Source organism: Diplotaxodon limnothrissa, linkage group LG15 (genome assembly GCF_057381915.1).
Source record: "Diplotaxodon limnothrissa isolate DT_005_m linkage group LG15, D_limnothrissa_male_GT1.1, whole genome shotgun sequence".
Classification (NCBI taxonomy): Eukaryota; Metazoa; Chordata; class Actinopteri; order Cichliformes; family Cichlidae; genus Diplotaxodon; species Diplotaxodon limnothrissa.
This window is the reverse complement of record NC_140610.1, coordinates 42,357,193-42,378,357: the sequence shown is the minus strand read 5'-3', so window position 1 is coordinate 42,378,357 and position 21,165 is coordinate 42,357,193. Positions and strand designations below refer to the sequence as shown.

At 45.2% G+C, this 21,165-nt stretch overlaps 1 protein-coding gene across 1 annotated transcript in view; it reads left to right on the top strand.

The window, feature by feature from the left end:
- The window catches only part of LOC146618059 (KICSTOR complex protein SZT2-like), a 60,562-nt gene that overhangs the window by 9,452 nt on the left and 29,945 nt on the right, over positions 1-21,165 (top strand). Inside the window, exons 3-12 of the mRNA XM_085373359.1 lie at positions 1,352-1,543; positions 3,270-3,469; positions 3,635-3,801; positions 5,033-5,130; positions 5,228-5,360; positions 6,577-6,707; positions 10,613-10,734; positions 11,192-11,377; positions 20,490-20,745; positions 20,819-20,898. Coding sequence (XP_085229485.1) covers positions 1,352-1,543; positions 3,270-3,469; positions 3,635-3,801; positions 5,033-5,130; positions 5,228-5,360; positions 6,577-6,707; positions 10,613-10,734; positions 11,192-11,377; positions 20,490-20,745; positions 20,819-20,898 — 1,565 coding nt within the window. The remainder of the gene's footprint in view (positions 1-1,351; positions 1,544-3,269; positions 3,470-3,634; positions 3,802-5,032; positions 5,131-5,227; positions 5,361-6,576; positions 6,708-10,612; positions 10,735-11,191; positions 11,378-20,489; positions 20,746-20,818; positions 20,899-21,165) is intronic.

Genomic DNA, 21,165 nt, shown 5'->3' with positions numbered 1-21,165 from the left:
CCATCCATCCATCCATGCACCCGTCCATCCATGCACCCACCCACCCATCCACCCACCCATCCATCCGTCCGTCCGTCCGTCCGTCCGTCCATGCACCCGTCCATCCATGCACCCACCCACCCATCCATCCATCCATCCATGCACCCGTCCATCCATGCACCCACCCACCCATGCACCCACCCGTCCGTCCGTCCATGCATCCATGCACCCGTCCATCCATGCACCCACCCACCCATCCATCCATCCATCCATCCATCCATGCACCCACCCATCCATCCATCCATCCATCCATCCATGCACCCATCCATCCATCCATCCGTCCGTCCGTCCGTCCATCCATCCATGCACCCGTCCATCCATGCACCCACCCACCCATCCACCCATCCATCCATGCACCCACCCATCCATCCATGCACCCGTCCATCCATGCACCCACCCACCCATCCATCCATCCGTCCGTCCGTCCGTCCGTCCGTCCATGCACCCGTCCATCCATGCACTCACCCACCCACCCATCCATCCATGCACCCATCCATCCATCCATCCATCCATGCACCCGTCCATCCATGCACCCACCCACCCATCCACCCACCCATCCGTCCGTCCGTCCGTCCGTCCGTCCATGCACCCGTCCATCCATGCACCCACCCACCCATCCATCCATCCATCCATGCACCCGTCCATCCATGCACCCACCCACCCATCCATCCATCCGTCCGTCCGTCCACCCATCCATGCACCCATGCACCCACCCACCCATCCACCCGTCCATCCATCCATGCACCCATGCACCCGTCCATCCATGCACCCACCCATCCATCCATCCATCCATCCATCCATGCACCCACCCGTCCGTCCGTCCGTCCACCCATCCATGCACCCACCCACCCATCCACCCGTCCATCCATCCATGCACCCATGCGTCCGTCCGTCCGTCCACCCATCCATGCATCCATGCACCCACCCACCCGTCCGTCCGTCCGTCCGTCCGTCTGTCCATCCATCCATGCATCCATGCACCCGTCCATCCATCCATGCACCCACCCACCCATCCACCCACCCATCCATCCATCCATGCACCCACCCGTCCGTCCGTCCACCCACCCACCCATCCACCCGTCCATCCATCCATGCACCCACCCACCCATCCACCCACCCATCCATCCATGCACCCATCCATCCGTCCGTCCATCCATCCATGAGATGTTATGCTCAACAAAATATCACAGATTGATGTCAGATATCTTTCTGGCTCTGTGGGATGTGTGTGTTGTGGTGTGAGTCAACAAAATGTTCCTTTTTATTGCTTTTTTCCCTTTTTTCACTTATTTGTCTGTTTTGCTTCTAACAGAACCACAGCTGTATGTCCGCTTCGACATCTGGGAGCAAGGCAACATTAGCCCCTTACAGCTGAGTGACAAACTGCAGGGGGCACTGCGCCACGCACTGTGTGATGTTGTCATGGAGCTGAGAGTATTGCCAAACCCTCTTTGTGTCGGGGTCCTCTGCCCAGCAACGAAAGCTCAGAAAGAAGAGGCAAAAGGTGAGCTCATTACTGCATCTGTATGCTGGGTCTGTTGTGTCTGCACCTATTTGCAATCAGATTGTACCAAGCAGTCCAATAAAAACAATGCTTTACAGTGTAATATCATTCACCACACTTCTGACACTGTGTCAACAAAAACAATGATGTCATGGCTTATGTTCGAGGAGCAGCAGAGATAATTGGCTCTGTCTACGTCCTAAAAGTTTGATAATGGGTCTGAAACGGTCACATAAGCAAATGTAGCCAAAATAGCCAAAGAGGTTTATTTTTCTAAAATGATTTTGACACATTGTTGCTGTGCGGTGCACGGTGTTACATGAAAGCTGTAGTCAGCAGCAGTTTCATGTTGTTACAATGTTTTTGTCTTTAGCAAATCAAATAACAAACGTTCACTGCAAGACAAAACTACAAGCAGATGAACCAGAAGGTTGATTCTGTTCATCTGGACGTCGCCTTCTCATCCTTCAGGTTTCCACAAACTTACAGTCAGTACATTCACATAATGACTGAAAGTAGCACCACTGACTAACAGTGGGTTGTGAGGTCAGTTTCATTATCATTGAACTGTCATGATCATTGATCAGTGGCCATGAGTGGCGTTCACAGAGAGTTGGGGGCTGGCTGCAATCACAGCATTGTAAGATGGCGACAGAGAAGCAGCGGTGCTACAGCCAGGTGTAGGTGTACTCTATATTTGTGCTTTCTTGACCCGCAGACAGTCCTGTTCCTAAACGCGAGTCTCTTTCGGAGTAGTAGGCGACTATGCCATGGGTTTTTTTTTCCCCCATCATTTGTTTTTCAGTTTTTTAGTTTAATGCTTGAATCTTGAGCTGGTACAACTCAGCGGATAATTACACAACCCAAATGGTGTTTGAGTAGGTCTCAAAAATGGATGCAGCTGTCCCTCCAGGACTGCTCTCTGGTATCAAAGGGACGTCCTGCTAACCTTTTAACTACAAAGCCACAAATTTAGCTGAGCCTACATTATCAATGCCGTCCTCAGAGCGAGGCGAAGAATTCTGTTTGCTGACAGATTTTCTGTTTGTTACCAACATGGAGTGTACTGCTGGCCTTTGTACATATTCAGTGAGATGGTTTACCTGCTGCTGCATAATGGCCCGTTTGGCTGGATTAATCCAATATTCATGCTGCTTCATCTGTTTGTGGCCTTCCACACTGATATCATGACACAGATCAGAGGTTTAATGATGGTGATGGTGAAAATTGGCAAGTTGTCCTCTGAGCTGATAATATCAGCACAAGCAGACTTAGACCGATGGGTCACAAAGGACTCCAGATTACCCCACACTTTGGAATTTGTCAGATACCCCACAAGCATGGAATCTGTTTTTGGTTAACCCAACATCAGAGGATGACATGTAGGAGACGCAGCAGCACACACTGAAGCTGCAGGGCCTTTGTGGAAAGGTAAAGTTTTAACACGTTGGTACGACAGACTGATTTCCTTTTCCTGTTTGAATGTAGTAAAGCTCCCTCCCATGTTATGTTTGACCCTCATGTAATTGGTCATGAAAGCACTCTATTATCAGGCTTATTTGCCTCACAGACTAAACGAATAATCTAGAAGCGTGTGGGATATTTGGATGCGGGCGTTCGTGACACCCGGTGGCAGAAAGCAGAACAGCATGGAGGATCTCACTGCAGCCATCCTTGGGAAACGTTTAAGACTTTAATTGAAGTTTGATTGTGAAATGTTCTTCAGGGCTGCTGATTCCTTTGGCTGAGGCGAGAGAAGTGAAGGACAGCCCCAGGCAGCGCAGTGGCTCAAGGGTTTTTAAAACCAGTCCATCTCCGATCAGCTTAATCCAAGCTGTAGGAGGCGCCCCCACGACAGGAAGTAGCACACCCGAGTCCACCACGCCTACTGGCAAAAGCACTCGCCGCAGCTTCTGGGACATACTGGTCAGTTACTGGCTTTCTACGTCAGCATTTTGTGATCATTTAAAAAACAATCTTTCCTTTTTTGCACAGTTCCCAGTGCTTATTGACTGTTCGTCTAGTTTCGACAGATCAGACGTGTCGTCACAGACACGTATGAAAGTAAGCATGTTTCTTTCCCTCCATCAGAGTAAGCCAGACTCGGCCGAGCTCGGGAGCCCCAAGACGACAGACGACATTGTGCAGGAGAAAGGCGAGGAGGGCCGAGCAGCGCGCCGCAGACACAAGACGGAGAATGTAAAGCAGCAGTGGAGCCAGGACAAGACGGTGGCTGTGGAGCTAGAGCAGACCCAGAGGTGGGACTCACTGAAGCCACTTTGAGTTATTATACTGAACACTAACTGCATCAGGGAGCTAGAAATCATACAAAGTTGAACCCTTATGCAGTCCTTGGAGAGAATACGGACACAGCGTGGGCTGTGCAGTTCCTCCTTCTACTTCATGTAAGAGTGTGATATCGCAGGAAAAGACCAATTATTACTAATGAAAGCTACATGACACATCATATATGCAGCATTTTTCCTGTGTGGCCCTCAATCATATATTGGCCCCTTGGGTTAACACTTGGACATTAATGCTTTGAGAGCCGCTTGTCTAAAGCGCATTAAAACTTTATATCGAGAGGAAAGCAAGAAGAGCTGAAATCATTCTGGTATGGTTTAGAAGATGGTCACGGTCTTTGGTGCCAAATTTAACCTCCTAAGACACGAACTCCTTCATGGCGTTTTTAATTTCTCTTTGCTGTTTAGGCTGATTGGATGTAAAAGCAAAGAATGATCTTTTTACCTGATGTAGTGTCTGAGAAAAATGAGATCCACATATGAGGACATTCGTTCTATATCTCGATAGAACAGTGGTGAATAATTGTGGTCTAGACAACCCAAAATGTGAAGTCCACATATGTGGACGCCTGGTCCTAGCAGGTGGGTCTGCACTATGTATGGACTATGTATGTAAGCTGCTGCACAATCTTGCTGGTGGCTCTTCAGTCTCAGACTGTACATAGATGCACACAGCTGCTGCATCGTCACCATTTAGCTTCATTGGCATTTTGATGCCTGTTAGATCATTGGCTGCTGCTGTGGTTGCCTTTTGGACTCACCAGTGACTGTATTTACAGATGAAAGACACCAGCTAATACTTGCAAGACTGGTTAGCAAGTTGCTGTGACTGACAGGCTGTTAGCTGGTTAGTGTGCGGTGTCCTTGGTTTCACATCAGATGTCTTCCAGCGCGATCACGATGCCTGGTTTCAGAAAAGGCTAAGACAGCATGATGCTTGAGTGGGTGGAGTCACAGTGCCAGTACTGTCCATTTCATATTTAAAGATTAAATATTTTACCATGTATGGTAGTATTGTCATTTCTGTCTTAGATATGGAGCTGAGAAAGCAGAAATCTTGCCTGACCACCACTGCATCACTGATGGCAGGCAACAAGCCTTTAAACCACCAAAACAGGTTTTCTCTCTGCTGTGAGTCCCATAGAAATGTGGTTTAATGAAGTGGGGGGGGTTTGTGGCTGTGCAGGAGGCAGCTGTCTCAGTTTGAGGAGGGAGATGCAGGCACTCTGGACCCCATTTACCAAGATATCTGCCAGCCGTGGATAACTTTCATGGCCAAACTTGGTAAGTTTTATCTCTACATTCATCCAGAATCTGAAAACTTATTTGAGAAGTTGGGGGTTTATATTCTGCGAGCTCTCACACTCTGTGTTACTCTCAGGTTGCCCCTCCATTCAGCAGTGTACCACTAAAACGGCCTCACACTTCCTGCTGCCTTCCATCTTGGCAGAGATTGTCAGTTTGGTCAGTTCGCTGGCCGCCGACACAACAGTGAAGACATTTCGAAAGACGAGGTGAGTTTTTACATCGTGTTTTTCTTGGTAATCGATCATCACTCTTACCTTCCTGATGTTGAGAGCAATAAAAAGTAACACTGAGTTGTGATATTTTTTGTTGCCGAGGTGCATGAAAGCTGTTGTTGTGCTCTGACATTCAAAAACACCTCAGCTGAGACTCTTCAGCTTCAGCTCAAATGTCGATTGTTGCTTCCAATGCAAATGACATTTCCACAGCTTTCATTCACTTTCATCTCTGCAGCTGATCTTCCAACTGCTGTCTGCACTTCATCAAATGGCATTCCAGCTACTTTCAGCCTCCTCATGCTTTGAGTCATTTTGACTCTTCAGCTGAAATTTGAATGACTTTTATTGGTTATAAGTCCAACTTGCTGTCATCTCTTTCAGTGCAGACCCCTGAAAGCGAACAAATTGTTCTCGCAGACTTCTTAGCAGCCTGCTCGTTAGAAAACACTGTGAATAAGAAGTGTGCGCTCTCTGGAGCCAGACAACTTCTTCGTTCCTGATTGTTGCCACACAGATACCGAGTCACTGTTGTGATCGCACTCGAAAATCAGTGCTCCTTTAGACTTCTCAGACATATAATCAATGAACACGACTATAGACACACAGTTTTACCTTATAGAAGTTAGGCGCTGTTTTTGGGTTACCACCCCCAGTTCATCCTCTGTCAGCCATGAGGCCTTTTATTTCTCTCCCTTTACTGCAGCATTTATTGTGATTGGCTGCCCCTCACAAACTAAAGGTTTGACGAGCAGGTCGCGTTGGTGACGTTTCAAAAATAGAAAAAAATGTTAAACTGAGGATTTTGAGCAAACAGCTGCAGCTTCGGGTCACACTCAGAAACACTTAGACTGAGCTCAGGGGGCCGAGCAGGTCATCCACTAATCAGAAGGTTGGTGATTTGATGCCTGGCTGCTCCAGTCTACATGCCAAATGTCTGTGCACAAGATACTGACCCCAGGTTTCTCTCAGCTTCATCCACTGGAATGCATCCAATGCACTTAGCCATAGAAAGCAGTGCTTCTATGAATGGGACTGAAACATTAAGACATGTTGCATGAAGCACTTTGAGAGCTCAGAGAGTAGAAAGGCATATTTTTGGAAACTGTTAACAGGATATATACCATACCTGGTGGGCGCCCTCTGACTGCACACTGCCATTAAAGTCGTTCAGCTCTATAATATTGCACCTGTATTATACTTTTTGCAGCTGCCCCACATCTGGAGACCATTTTGTGCCGCTCCCTCTTGGCCAGAACCTCAGCCAACCACCGGACGCTGTGAGGAGCTTCATTCTCATCGGCCGCAACTTCCATCAGTGGCACTACAGCACAGAGCAAGGTAACCGCTGCAATACCAGCCGTTCACATTAGCCCCTTACTACCTTACCCTCTGCACAGGCTATGCATCACTACCTCAGCTCCAGTGTGTTTTAAACAGCCTGTTATGGTTGTTTCCTTTTTCTCCAATTCATCAGGAAATCAGAATATTTGATTAGAAATGAATGCCGTTCATAGATTTGTGCAGCCCTGATATAGATGTAGTAAGTGATGAGTCTTTCTGTAAGAGTCCATGTTTGGAATTGAACAGCCGTTCAAGTACGAGTACATCGGTGTCATCCATCAGTTTTCCAAAGCCGACCCCAGCTGACCTTTAGGTGCGAGGTGGGGCGCACTGTGGACAGGCCACCATACTTGCATAGAGAGACGTTCACACATTCATTCACACCTACAACCAATTTAGAAACACCAGTTAACCTAACATACGTGTCTTTGTTCACGGAGAGCCACACAGGCACACGGAGAACATGCAAACTCCCGCTGACCCCAGCTGGCCCCCAGCTTTAAACCCAGTGACGGCGACCACCACATTATATTATTGGATGGCGATATGTTCAAATGACACATTGTTAGATTTATATTTTATCATCTACAAAGTACCAGAGTTTTTAGAATAAAAGTTAATTACTTTGTCTCCCTCCTGCTTAATTACCAAACAGTCAGTTGACAGATGAGCAGAATCAAGGCCAAACAAAACAAGATGAAGGTAACGGTGAGAACGAGCTGCAACAAGACTGCACAATGCAAAACACAGGATAAATGTCAACAACAGAATAAAAGCATTTAATGAGAAATGATCAAGAATAATTGAAAACAATAAACAGGCTTATAAAGACAATGAGAGAGAAAAAGCATCACATAAAAAGAAGTCCATGTATAGTGTTGTTGCTGGTCCTGTGAGCCTGTTATGTGCTCGAGTCATTCGTTGCTTCTAATGAGCAACAGATGACCCCATAATAAAGTAAAATAGAAGTCCAATAAACACATTATCCTGTGATGTTCTTTTGTTTCCTCATTATTGTAATCAATCACATTTCAGTCTGTAGTTCGTCTCATGCAAGTAAGTGCAGTTCAAAGAGCTTCACAGACGACTGAGAAGCCGACGATGAGACAAAGCGAACTGAAACCAAACAGAAGGTGGAATAAAAGGACGTTAAATACAAGCGCGCTCAGAGTTCAGCACATCAATGAGGATTAGCCCCAAGTCCAGTGTTGTGGTTCTACGGTGGAACAGGAAGGAACGTGCGCTCCGAGTGTGGAGGAATTTAAGTTCATGTTAACGTCTTGTTCATGAGTGGAGTGGGAGACTAACGTATAGTCAGACCGTCCATCCTGGTGAGAAAGAGCCGAGTGTGGAATCAATGCTCTCAGCTTCCTGGTCTGTCTACGGTCCTACTCATGGGTGAGGCTACCATAGAAAACACAAGTAGTGGAAATGAAGGGTGTGTGTCTGTCTCACCCTCAGAGTGGGGTGAGTAACTTGGCCATGGGGTAAAGACCAGCAGCTGTTTGATATCGAGGTTGTTTAGGCATCTGACCTGGATGCCTGCTGGGTGAGGAGTTTGTGGTTGACTCGGTAAATGAAAGCTGTGTTTGGTTGCACCGAACATTATGTCAAACATTTCCACTATAAGCAGCAGAGGATGGAAACACAACAAAATGACACAAACAAAAAAGAAACCTCTGAAAAGTTGATTAAACATCATATAGTTGAATAAAATGCTACATTATAAACTATAGTAAATAATTACCAAAAACTAAAAAGAATCAACATGAATAAAACTATAATTTACATATAACAAAGTCAACAAACATGATGGCTATAAAACATAAATGCAGTTTAATTTGAGATATTAATGTCTAACTGTAGTGTAGTTTATATCTTATGGCACAACATATGAGTCCTTTCAGGTGTCCAGTGAGTGAAGTCTGCTTTTGTCTCATGCAGAGCTTCTGTTTCTAGTTTTTTCTCATTTATTCGACTGCTGCAAAATAAAGTTCGGCCTCATTTCTGTTGCTTTTGTGTCGCAGCAGCTAATCACACACTGCTAGTCTAGTGAGGATATTCTTGAGGTAAAGCTGTTCGGTATATTAGGCTGGCATAGACCTGTCTGCAGCATGTTGCTAACACTTGTTTTAACACCATGAGTAGTGTGGAGGAGACGCTCCACGTGTTTCCTGTTGAAGCTTTGAACGTGCTCTGTCCTCGCCGCCGCCGCCGCTGCTCTTTGATTCTGTGTTTCTCTGTCCGTGCTCGCTGCTCTCTAACATCTGTCTTATTTTTGTTTTGCTTACATCGGTTTGTGTCGAGCTGTGTTTCACTGTCCACGCCGCCTTGCTGTTTGTACCTCCTCTGTTTACCCACAGAAGACAGTTCAGATGAGGAAAACAGCCCAGTGCTAAATAGGTTCACACGTAAGTTTGCTCCTCAGCTTACCAACAACTTTCATGGTAATGGGATTTTCTTTATGGCTGCGTTTTGTCAATATATTGGTTTGTTTGTTTGTTTTTCTATATTCTCAACAGCTGAAATATATGTAAGCGAGCTTTCACAGAGAACAGCAGAATACTTCACATGTTGACATGAAAGTCTTAGAGAGTCAGTGTGATAAAAAGATGTTAGTGTGTTCGCCTCTTCAGTTAAACTGAATTTTTACTGGTTCTTTAAGACCTGCAGTTTTTTAAGATCCATGATCTGAATTTAAGGCATTAAAATGTCTTAAATTCATTTTTAATGGGTCTCAAACTTAGTTGGATTTATGAAATTTGTTTTACATTATAAATAAAAGACGACTGAAGTTGCATTAACTTCAGTCGTGTTTTTAATTGTATCGATCACCCTGTAACAAAGCTACAGAACGGAGCCATCATAAAACGATAACCACGAATGCTAACTATGTCGCCTCGCCACTTTAAAACACATCAGTTAATCAGACTAATTGTTATGCTGTGATAGCAAAGTTTTTAATGTGGACTGTATAGAAAACATGGATCTATTCATGTGACGTCCTCTTGTTCATCCTCGAGCTACGACTGTGAAAGCCGCGGGATACTCGATGCTCATTGGCTAACAGCTCGATCACAATTTAGAAAATAAATGTATTTTTACTTTTGACTTCTTTACAATCAGACTTATTTCTGCAGTTAGTCCCCTGCACTGGAACCCATGTCCGGTTCTTATTACACTACATGGCTTCATGATGTTAGCAGTTCTCTTCTTGAATAGTTTCTCCATAGCTTCATAGTTTGGGGCTGAATATTACTAATTTATACTTTGAGGTAACAAATAAATAACTAAACCTGCCACAAACCAAAGTGAAGTAAAAGCAGCCCCGTGACGTTGTGTCTCACACTGACGAGGAGAATAAAACGCACACATTGAGAGAATAGCACTCATGAGCTTTTATAAAGCTGCAGCACCAATACGTTTTGTTTAAGCGCACCTTAAATCATCTTGAAGCTGAAATGCTGTTTGACCTTTCTGTGGTAATGATATTACTTCATCATTCTCTGCTTCCTTTCTGCGGGGATATCACGACCGCCGCTCGCAAACAGGTTTACATCGGTTTTAAAAAATAACCACGTTTCTTCACTCCTGATAATCAAGCCAACACTGTTTTTGTGGTCCATCGAACGCTGTGATTTCAGAAGCAGCATCACAGTAAAGCTTTCGCTCTCGTCAGTCAAACCTCAGAAACCCCAAAACCTCCCAGGAAGTGAAAAACCTGCGAAGCAGCTGCCCAGTACGTTTGTATTTAAAACTCAGTTATGTTCATCTGACAGTTCAGTAAAGATTGTGATCAGAGTCAGCTGGGACTCTTTGTTGAAGGACATAGCACAGCCTGCTGGGCAGCTTGGACTTGTATTGCTTTGCTGTTGCACTGACTTTCTGTCTTTTCTGTCCAGCTCATAAAGGCTTCCAGCGCTTCGATGCTCTGGAGCAGAGCGATTCGGTCGGTCCGAGCCAGGCTGGGGTGGGAATGGCTCCTCGCCAGAGGTTCCTCTTTATCAGCATCCTGGACAAAGAGGTGATTTGGGATACGGAGGCCTCTGTACACTCTGTATATCCCTCAGGCCGGGCAGAGAACAAGATCCCAAAGGGTCCCATTTGTAATGGCTTTCAAATACATGAACTTGTCCTTAGATGTATTTTTGTCAGTGGGTGCTTGAGCAAATAAAGATGGTGCTCTGACAGCGCATGTGTATAAGCTGCCCACAATAATGAAAATGTGTGACATATAAGCCTACGTGGTAGCCAGGTTACTAGCCCAAAGATCTTTAATCCTCTGGGTTTTTTACCTTTATTAGCGTGTTTTTGAAGCCAAATGCTGTCATTTCTCTGTAAAGCAAATTTCTCTGATATCTTTTCAAAAAGGTAGCACACATATCCTCATTGTGCTTCATAATTAAGCTGTGGGATTATGTTTCTAAGTACAAGTGTGCTCTTTAAAACATGATTGTAATACTTCACCGTTGGTTCTTCAGGTGACGCTGTACAGCTACAACTGGTCCGTGGATCTGGGCGCCTCTCTGAATCGCGAGCTGGTGCGTCTGGTGAAGTGGCAGAATGCGAGGGCTCACGTCGTCCACTGCCTGTTCAATCAGAAGATGGGTCTCTTCCATCACTACTGCTTTTCCGATGCTCCCATCCATGAAATAGACTCCAAGCAGGTGAAAACACTCTGGTGTATTGTAAGCAGGCCAACAGCAGTACAGGAAGAAAAGCATCATGGGATCACTTCATTGTTAGTTATTTGTGAGGGACGTTTTGTGATGTCTGTACTCAGTGAGAGCTGAGTCAGAGAGAGCACACAGAGGGTTTAAGCACTGAAGCACCATTTAGTACATAAACTGTACCTCAAAGATGGCCTTAACTGGTTGCTGAATGCCCGTTTTAAAAGCAGGACAGCCTCACTGTGTCTTAGGTTTTAGGTTATGAGCAAGTTGTCGTCTTATAAGTAATCAGGTAATCAGACTTGGCAGTCAGACCCACAAATGAAAGCTTACTACATTGTTTTTTTCTGTGTATAAACAATGTAAAATACTTTTTGGTGACTGTTTTGTTTACATATACGTTACCAAAGTCCGTCTCTGAGGATACTTCAGTCTCCTCTGATATTTACAGGTGCCCAAACAGTCCTGTTGTTGTCTGTGCCACCCCAACATGCTTTGCTGGGTAGATTGCACTGCATGACTGGAGCGCAGCATCAAACTGTTAAACTGTACAGTTGCACACTTCCTACAAAATCCAGCAAAATGTAGTTTACGGTCCAGTTACCCCAGCAGGTGTCTAGCAGCTTAGTCTGCCCTCACCTGTCAGTCAAAGCTTTCGATTCTTAAAAATAGAGATCAACGCATTTTTGATACAAATCTGTTGATGTGCTTTTTGGCCGTTAAGCACCGACTTCATTTTTTAGCCCTGGAGTTTTCTTTTGGGTTCAATATCGCATACTTTATTCTAACGTCATTTGTGTGTGTGTGTGTGTGTGTGTGTGTGTATATACTAGAGATGGACCGATCCGATATTACGTATCGGTATCCGTCTGATACTGACCTAAATTACTGGATCGGATATCGGAGAAAAATAAAAAATGTAATCCGATCCATCAAATATCACGAAAGCACCTCACAAAACTTGCAACACGCCGTAACTCACCTCAGAACGTTAGCACGTCGGAGCAGTATGCATCACGTGATAGAGCGGCTGTGGCATGCGGGACCTGTCGGTGGTCTGGATAGCATGTGGAGCTTCGCTAGCAACCCGGCATTTCATCTCCAACAAAGTTATCCCCGAGAGAAGTAAAGCAAGTGTGTAAGTCCATCTCTGAATGTAAAGCATTCCTGCGTTAAGCTTAACAAGCGACTGCCTCTCGCTCTCCTGCTGCTACTTCAATCGTGAAACTGCTTAATGATCAGCTGATCGGCTTTTCTGTCGCGAGTCTGTCTCTCGTTTGTTTTTGGTCCACTTTGCGCCAGAAAGAGCAAACCAGCGGCTGAACAACAGCAGCACGTTTAAGCTTGATCAGCTGTTGTTAGAATTTATTTAATATTACTTTCTACTCGAGGATCTTTTTCTACGTAGCTGACGGCTGGTAACTGTGCAGGGGCGGATCTAGCAAAGTTTAGCCAGGGGGGCCGATAGGGCATGAACAGGGAAAAGGGGGCACAAAGACATACTTTTCTTTCTTATTCTCATTTAAAATGTCTCGCTTTTAATAAATAATTATCTGACACCCAAAGTTTTAATTTGATGTAAAATGAATAGAAGTCCATTACTGCATATAGTAACTGTTAAGTCTAATATACCCTAGTAAGCTATAGTACTTTTTACTTTGGGAAGGTACCATCTGTGCAGTCTGCAATTTTGTTGAAGAAAGATGTTGAATCTATTTAATATTTCTTGAAAAATAATTGATTTCTGTGCATTTTTTTTCACACTGCATCAAATTAAGGTTGATTACGTCGATTAAGCATCATGAGGTGGAGCGTGAGGGGTGGTTCCCTATTTTTTATTTATTTATTTTTGTTGTTGCTGGGAGTTGGAACCCTATTAGTTAGGTTGCTTAATATTTATGCTAAGTACTCTTTAAAATACCAGAATAGGGAGGATGGTGTAGGTTTAAGTTTATTAGATTGATCAGTATTGCTGAACTATGAAATATTTTTTTTGTATACAGGTATAACAGAATAGCTTTAGTGTAGTTGTTGTTTTAAACTTGAGTATGAACTTACACAAAATGCAGCAAGATATTTAAAAAACAGTTTTGTTGATTAAAAAACACTATATCGGATTCATATCGGTATCGGCAGATATCCAAATTTATGATATCGGTATCGGTATCGGACATAAAAAAGTGGTATCGTGCCATCTCTAGTATATACATACATACATACATACATACACACACAAATGAAGTCAGTGCTTAATGGCCAAAAAGCATATCAACAGATTTGTATCAAAAATGCATTGATCTCTATGTATGTGTGCATACATATATATTCATATATGTATGCAAGGCAGTCAAAGCAGTCAAAGTTGAAGGTACAGTGCTCTGACAGAGGAATCAGTTCCAGCTCCAGTAATACTGACTTTATGAGAGAAGCTGCAGTATGGACTGAAAGTAGTATTCGAGTATTTGATTTGGAACCCAGGGCGTATTTTTTATTCATGGTATTTCAGCAGCTGCTGAGTCACCAGCAGCTCTCACAGTCAGTGCTGTGCTTGTCCTGCATTAGAGAAAGAAAGGAGGCAGCTGACTACGATCGGCCATCATGTGTTCACATGTGGTGACAGCAAATGACCAGTGTCAAACTCACTGCAGAGGTTGTTATATGGCATCAGCACTGTGGCAGTCACCGCGTGCTTCCTGTAATGACACGCTGTGTTAACTGAGTTCTGCAATGACAGGCTGTGCCGCTCAGTTATTGTGCAACTGTGGAATATGATCTGCACAGGGGTGTTTTTCATATAAAAGCAGGACGATTAACGCTGCTTAACATGTCAGACGTGGTCCTGCCACAATGATTGTTCTGGGAGAATAATCACAGCCTTCTTTCTTTTTATAACAGCAATATAAAAAATGACATCAGAAAAACCTCGGCAGCATTTTCAGGCTCCCCCTTAGACCTCAGACTTGCCTCTAAAAAGCACGGCTGCACCTTCTGTTTCTGCTGCTCTGCTGCATCTGGTGGGGAGCTGGTGAGGAGAACAGGATGCTAGCTCAGGTGGAATCAGCCTGGGAGGGTAGCATCTGCACTCGCGCTGTCACAGGAGGCAGCAGCTCCCGGAGCACACTTCATGCAGCTGTTGCGTCCCGAGGACGAATTTGTGTGACTCCCACATGGATGGTGATGTCATTACTTGATCCAGCCTGTTAGTGGTCCTCGTGCTATTTATGAGTTTCAGTGACGATGTGTCACAGTAATGTGTTTTCATCTTGTACTATGATACAATAGTTGTATAGAGAGCTGCAGGGCTGCATCTCTGTGGTTCCTCTTACAAAAAGCTGAAATCGTCGCGGCTTATTACAGTAAATAAGCATCGTTTATCATTTTTGCAACATGCACACAAAATGCTAATGTTAGGCTATGACAGTTGTAGCCGTGGGACTATAACCACCTCTTAGCATGTACGTAATTAGCCCGAGAGGTTTGGGATTTATAGAATAGAATAGAATTCAACTTTATTGTCATTGCACATGCACAGGTACAGGGCAACGAAATGCAGTTTGCATCCATCCAGAAGTGCTTTAGTGATATAGATATATTACAATATATATTAGCAATAATATAGATATGTGAGTATATTACAGAAATGGGTCTATTATGGTATAATGTACACGGTATGAAGTATGTTGTGAATATTCTATAACTATAAGTATGTACAGGCTGTAGTGAGTACAAGCTATGTACAGGCTATGAACAGGATATAAATATGAAAAACTATACAGAATATGAAATAAATAACTTTACAGAATCTGAGATATACAGCTATACAGAAATGGGAACTATGCAAGTTGTAAACAGTTGTAGGATTAAAGATTATCGAATGTACAGAATGATTATTTACACAGAGCTATACAGTAGTGCAGTTAAGATAAGTGAGGGTGTAGATAGTTTCTACAGAGGCTATATAAAGTGCTAGTGGTTGTGAGTGGTGGTTCAGTCCATGTTATTATTGTGTGTTTGAGGGTACAGTTGTCCATTGTGGGTGTGTGTATGTTCAGTCCATGTGTTAACGTGGGTCAGATGTCAGGAGGCAGAGTTCAGGAGTCTGACAGCTGTGGGGAAGAAGCTGTTCCGGTACCTGGTGGTCTTAGTCCGGAGGCTCCTGTAGCGCCTCCCAGAGGGCAGGAGGGTGAAGAGTCCATGTGATGGGTGACTGGGGTCTTTGATGATTTTCCCAGCCCTTTTCAGACACCGCTTCCTGTAGATGTCTTTTATGGCAGGAAGTGGTGCTCCGGCGATGCGCTGGGCAGTTTTCACGACCCTCTGCAACGCCTTCCGGTCCGAGGCAGAGCAGTTCCCGTACCAGACTGTTATACAGTTGGTCAGGATGCTCTCGATGGTGCAGCGATAGAAGTTCACCAGGATGTCTGAGGACAGGTGGTTCTTCCTCAGAGTCCTCAAGAAGAAGAGGCGCTGGTGAGCCTTCTTGACCAGCTTGGAGCAGTTGGTCGTCCAGGTGAGATCCTCGGAGATGTGGACTCCCAGGAACTTGAAGCTGCTCACACGCTCCACAGCCGTCCCCTTAATGTGGATGGGTGGATGTGGGTCAGCATTCCTCCTGTAGTCCATGATGAGCTCCTTGGTCTTCTCGGTGTTAAGCAGCAGGTTGTTTCTGTCGCACCACTCAGCCAGACGATCCACCTCCTCCCTGTAGGCGGCCTCATCGTTGTCACTGATGAGGCCAATCACCGTGGTGTCATCTGCAAACTTAATGATGGTGTTGGAACCATCAGCAGGTCTGCAGTCGTGGGTGAAGAGGGAGTAGAGGAAAGGGCTCATCACACAGCCTTGTGGTACACCGGTGTTCATTGTGATGTTAGATGAGCAGTGGTTATCCAGCCGGACATGTTGGGGGCGGTTGGTCAGGAAGTCCAGTAACCATTTGCAGATGAGGGAACTGATACCCAGGTCTGTCAGTTTCCTGATGAGTTGTGAGGGGTGGATTGTATTGAATGCTGAACTGAAGTCTATAAACAGCATTCTGGCGTAGGTGTTGTTGTTGTCCAGGTGTGAGAGGACAGAGTGCAGTGCGATGGAGACTGCATCCTCTGTGCTCCTGTTCCGGCGGTATGCGAATTGGTGGGGGTCCAGGGTGGGGGGGAGACAGGATTTGAAGTGTGCTAGGACCAGTCGCTCTAAGCACTTAGTGATGATGGGGGTGAGTGCTACTGGGCGGTAATCATTGAGGCAAGATGGGTTGGAGTTTTTGGGTATCGGGACGGTGGAGGTGGATTTGAAGCAGGCCGGTACCACAGCGTGGGCCAAGGACAGATTGAATATGTCTGTGAGCACTCCTGCAAGCTCCCCAGAACACGCTCTGAGAACACGCCCGGGGATGCCATCAGGGCCTGCAGCCTTGTGGACATTGATCCTGCTCAGCACCGCTCCTACATCGGTGGGGGAGAGAGTCAGAGGTTGGTGGTCTGGCGTCATGTCTGCTTTGGTTGTGGTTGTGGGGTTCCCTCGCTCAAAACGAGCATAAAAGTTGTTGAGCTCGTTGAGGAAGGAGACATCAGAGGATGCGGGGGAGGGTTTGGTGGTCCTGTAGTCTGTGATGGTCTGGAGTCCTTGCCACATGCGTCGGGGGTTGGAGTTGGAGAAGTGTTCTTCTACCTTCTTTTTGTAATGGTGTTTGGCTTTTTTGATGCCCTTCTTTAGATTATCTGAGTGTGAGTGTCATTTTTAAATGAGCATTTCTTGCTTTTGCATCAGAACCATTTCTGCTTTGCTCCGTTTGTCCTCCTGCAGCATTTTCTGTACGATCACTGTAAAGTTTGGCTTTTTAGATAAAAGAGGTGTTTTTTAACTTTGGTCTGCTACTAGTCGCCCCTACTACACTTATCTCGTGTAAAATATTCAATATTTGGGAGATGCTGCAGTGTGCAAACTGTTTTCAGTTCAGTCGATTGACATCCTGTGTAAATATTGGCAGGCAAAGACTGTCACTGAAGCCTCTTCCATATTTATGCCACTTGCAGCTTCATCAAAGCTCGCTGTGGCTCGATTCAGCTTTGTTTTCTGTTTTGCGTGTCTCAGCAAAAACTGCTGGACACCCTTTATTAAATATGGAGTTTTGGATCAATATGCAGTTGATGGTGTTGGCAGCAGAAACCAAAACAAGATTTTTCAGCCACACGACTAAGCATTTTTATTCTCCTTGATTATTACCCTTCTCTATCTGCTGTCTTCTTATGTTGTCCGGATCATATCCTGGAAATATAACCCTGTCACATCAGCGGCCTTGTTTTCCAAAATGGAGGACTTAACCACCTCAGTGCAATTTAGCCTCTGTCAGTTTCCATTCATCCTCCTCGATTATTTATGATCCTCTCTCACACAGAGGGCTTTGGGTTGTAGGTTTCTGTAGTCTGCTGTGCCGCCTGTTTAATAACTGCTTGCAAAGCATCTTTTACATCCCATCTTCCCTCCCACTCTCACACATCAGCTGTCACATCAGCTTCGCTGCTCTGAGGACAGCAGTGCAAGAAGGCTCCACTTCTACAGCTACTGATTGATTTTACAATCGTTTTTCCTGGTGAGATGAAGGGGGTGTCATACGTGATAGTGTACTACAGATGGCTTGAGAATTGGGCGACTAAAAAGGCTTCTGTGTTGGAACATCTGGAAAAATGTAGGCAGAGAAAGCAGAGTGACGGCATCAGCGACTGCTGCTAAAATACAAGAGACATCATGCAAATGATAAAGCCATCAAGCCACAGAGCTTTTCAAAAATGGATTAAAACTAGCTTGCATCGTGCAGCATTGGCGTAGATGGAACATTGATTTGTAACCTGTGATTCAATTCAATTCAATTCAATTTTATTTATATAGCGCCAAATCACAACATAAGTCGCCTCAAGGCGCTTCATAGATACAGAGAGAAAAACCCAACAATCATATGACCCCCTATGAGCAAGCACTTTGGCGACAGTGGGAAGGAAAAACTCCCTTTTAACAGGAAGAAACCTCAGACAGAACCAGGCTCAGGGAGGGGCGGGGCCATCTGCTGTGATTGGTTGGGGTGAGAGAAGGAAGACAGGATAAAGACATGCTGTGGAAGAGAGACAGAGATTAATAACAGATATGATTCAATGCAGAGAGGTCTGTTAATACATAGTGAGTGAGAAAACAGTGATGTGAGGACACTGCAGTTTATCAAGTTTAGTTTGTTTACAGATGTGAACCTCACAGATGTGCAAGACTACTGTATAAACATGAAAAAGGATTTGAAGAGACATGAAAAACGAGGCACAGTCAAAAACTTTTATTTAAATATGGTCTAATCCGGCGGTCCCCAACCGGTTTAATGTCAGACGGTATTTTCACAGACCGGCCTTTAAGGTGTGGCGGATAAATACAGCAACATAAAATAAAACCCGAGCCTCAACTCTCGCGGCCCGGTACCAAACGACCAGTGCCGGTCCACGGCCCGGGGGTTGGGGACCGCTGGTCTAACCTTGTGACGAATGGATTCAGAAACCCTCTCATATTATTGAAGGAGTGATTATTTAAAAAGCTGCCACCTCATGTTGCACAGCCATGTTTTTCATGTCTTCTTTTCAGAACAAGAACTTTTGAATTGTTTCGTTTAGGGGACATCTGTAAACTGTAAAACAAAAACCTCTGTGAACAGGCCCCCTGCTGGTGGTGGTAGATGTGAGGAAGAGTCCTAATCTGAGCCAAAGCGCTGTCCACGCAGACTAGCCAAAGGCCCAGCTACAGTGGGGAGCGAGTATTTTGGGATCGTTCGATTGGAGGAAAACTCCTGGAGTAGATGCGTCTGTAGAACACACTAAGGGACGAGGTCTTTGGTGACTGTTCGGCTCTTCTGGCTCAGATCGGAGATCACTGGTTGGATAATCAGCATACAGTACTTTTCCAGTATGGAGAAGTATACCGAGAGCAAAGAGTGCCACCCTTCCCCACCATGTCAAGCTGACCATGGTGTTGTTTAAATAAATCATGTAATGCTGTTTTAGTTTGAATGAAAGTTCAGTAAAATCCAGCAAAATGTCATGCACAGTGTGAGCAAAACAGACGGACGAAGGGACTTATTAGACCCCGTTTTGCAGCCGAGAATGACACCAAATGCCCTTTCAGTCTTCTCCCTGTGGCCAACAACAAAACAAGCGCAAAGAATAGAAAGAAGCAAACTTTTCCTTTCCCTCCGATGGCCTCGCTCTTCATCACGGCATTACTAATGAGTGCGGACAGAAGGCAGAGTCAGAGCAGCAGAAAATTTGCCTGAACAGAACTTCATCTGTCAAGGTCCTGATGAGAAGCAGAGGGAGCACCAGTGCACGGTGTGACCCCCCCAGCCTGTGGGCATGGTGCAGCCAGCACTGCCACACGAGGGTATCTGGGCCCTGAGCTGCTCCGCTGAGCAAACTCACCCAAAAGCTCCTGTCAACAGCAAAAAGAGAAGAACAGACAAAACTAATATGCAGCGCGGTGACTGCAGCACGTCGCTGCGTCATGTGATAGAAGAATGCAAATGTGCTTCCTGTCTGTGGTGTCCAAGGCTTGAGCATCCTCAGGTTAAGGCAGAATTAATCACCTGATGAACACAGACTAAGATTTCACGTATTAAACTCTTTTAAGATGAGTTTTAACGGACCATACAAAAACAAGACCTTTCCAGATTATTGAGTTCCCTCTTGCTGCTTGTGAAATGACTTCTTGTGAAGGACTTGGGCCCAGACTTCTCTTCTGCTGTGAGCAGCACTGTCTGAGCGATGACACCCAGCAGTCACCACCACAAACATCAAACCCTCCAACACAAGCTTCTCATACAGAAACGCCAACCTGTGGCTTCAGACAGTGTTTTAGTGGTGACTTTAAAAGCTGCTGTGCTGTGCTTGGCTCAGATATAAGCTAGCATTTGCTAACAGTAGCCCGGTGAAAGCCTGCTTGGCCAGACAGGAAACTGCGATTCACTCGACAACTATGTAATAAGAGTGGTTTCCTGAGGTTACTCAGGAGGTATTTAGCTGCTAAGTGAGGTGATGGCGTCATTAATTGTCGAGGTATTTGATTTATTCTCTATCTTGATCAGGATCCCAACCCATTCCTCGGTCCCTCCATGGAGCCTGATGCATTGCTGCGTAGCGCAGTCCCTCCTCTGCCCAGTAAAGAGCAGGGCAGACTGGGAAACTCTGGTCGAAGTCTTGCTCCCCTCCACTTTCCCTCCGAGTTGCTTCCCTTTGATGAAGCTCTGAGGGACGTCTGCACCATTCGGCCTTTGATGGACGGAGATGTGGTGGCTCGACATGGCAGCCAGCTGTTGGAGATCAAAGCTGCTGAGCGGAGAGGTGAATAGTTTGACCTGTACATTAAACATGATGTCAGTTTGAAAAATTAATGGCTTTGTTTTTATTCTTACAGAATTAGAGAAGCAGATGAAGATAGAGAACCTGTTCGTGACCTGGCAGCAGAGGTCAGCACAGTCCAACATGCCCATTTCAGTAAGTATTTTCAACAGTGTTTAACCCTTTAGAGCCGGTCGCTGGGGTCACACAGGCACCTGCAATGTTTTTATTAAACATCTGTAATTCCCATAACTCCTGAACCAGTTGCTCAATTGAAAGAATTCCCACGCTTCCTGAAAGCAGCGGCTCAGCAGGGTCAACGTAAGTAAATGTAGCCTTAAAGACAGCTTTTCTTATAATGGAGCCTGTGGAGTGTGAGGAATGCAAAACAAAAGAAAGTTAAAAGAAAAGCAGCACACGTGT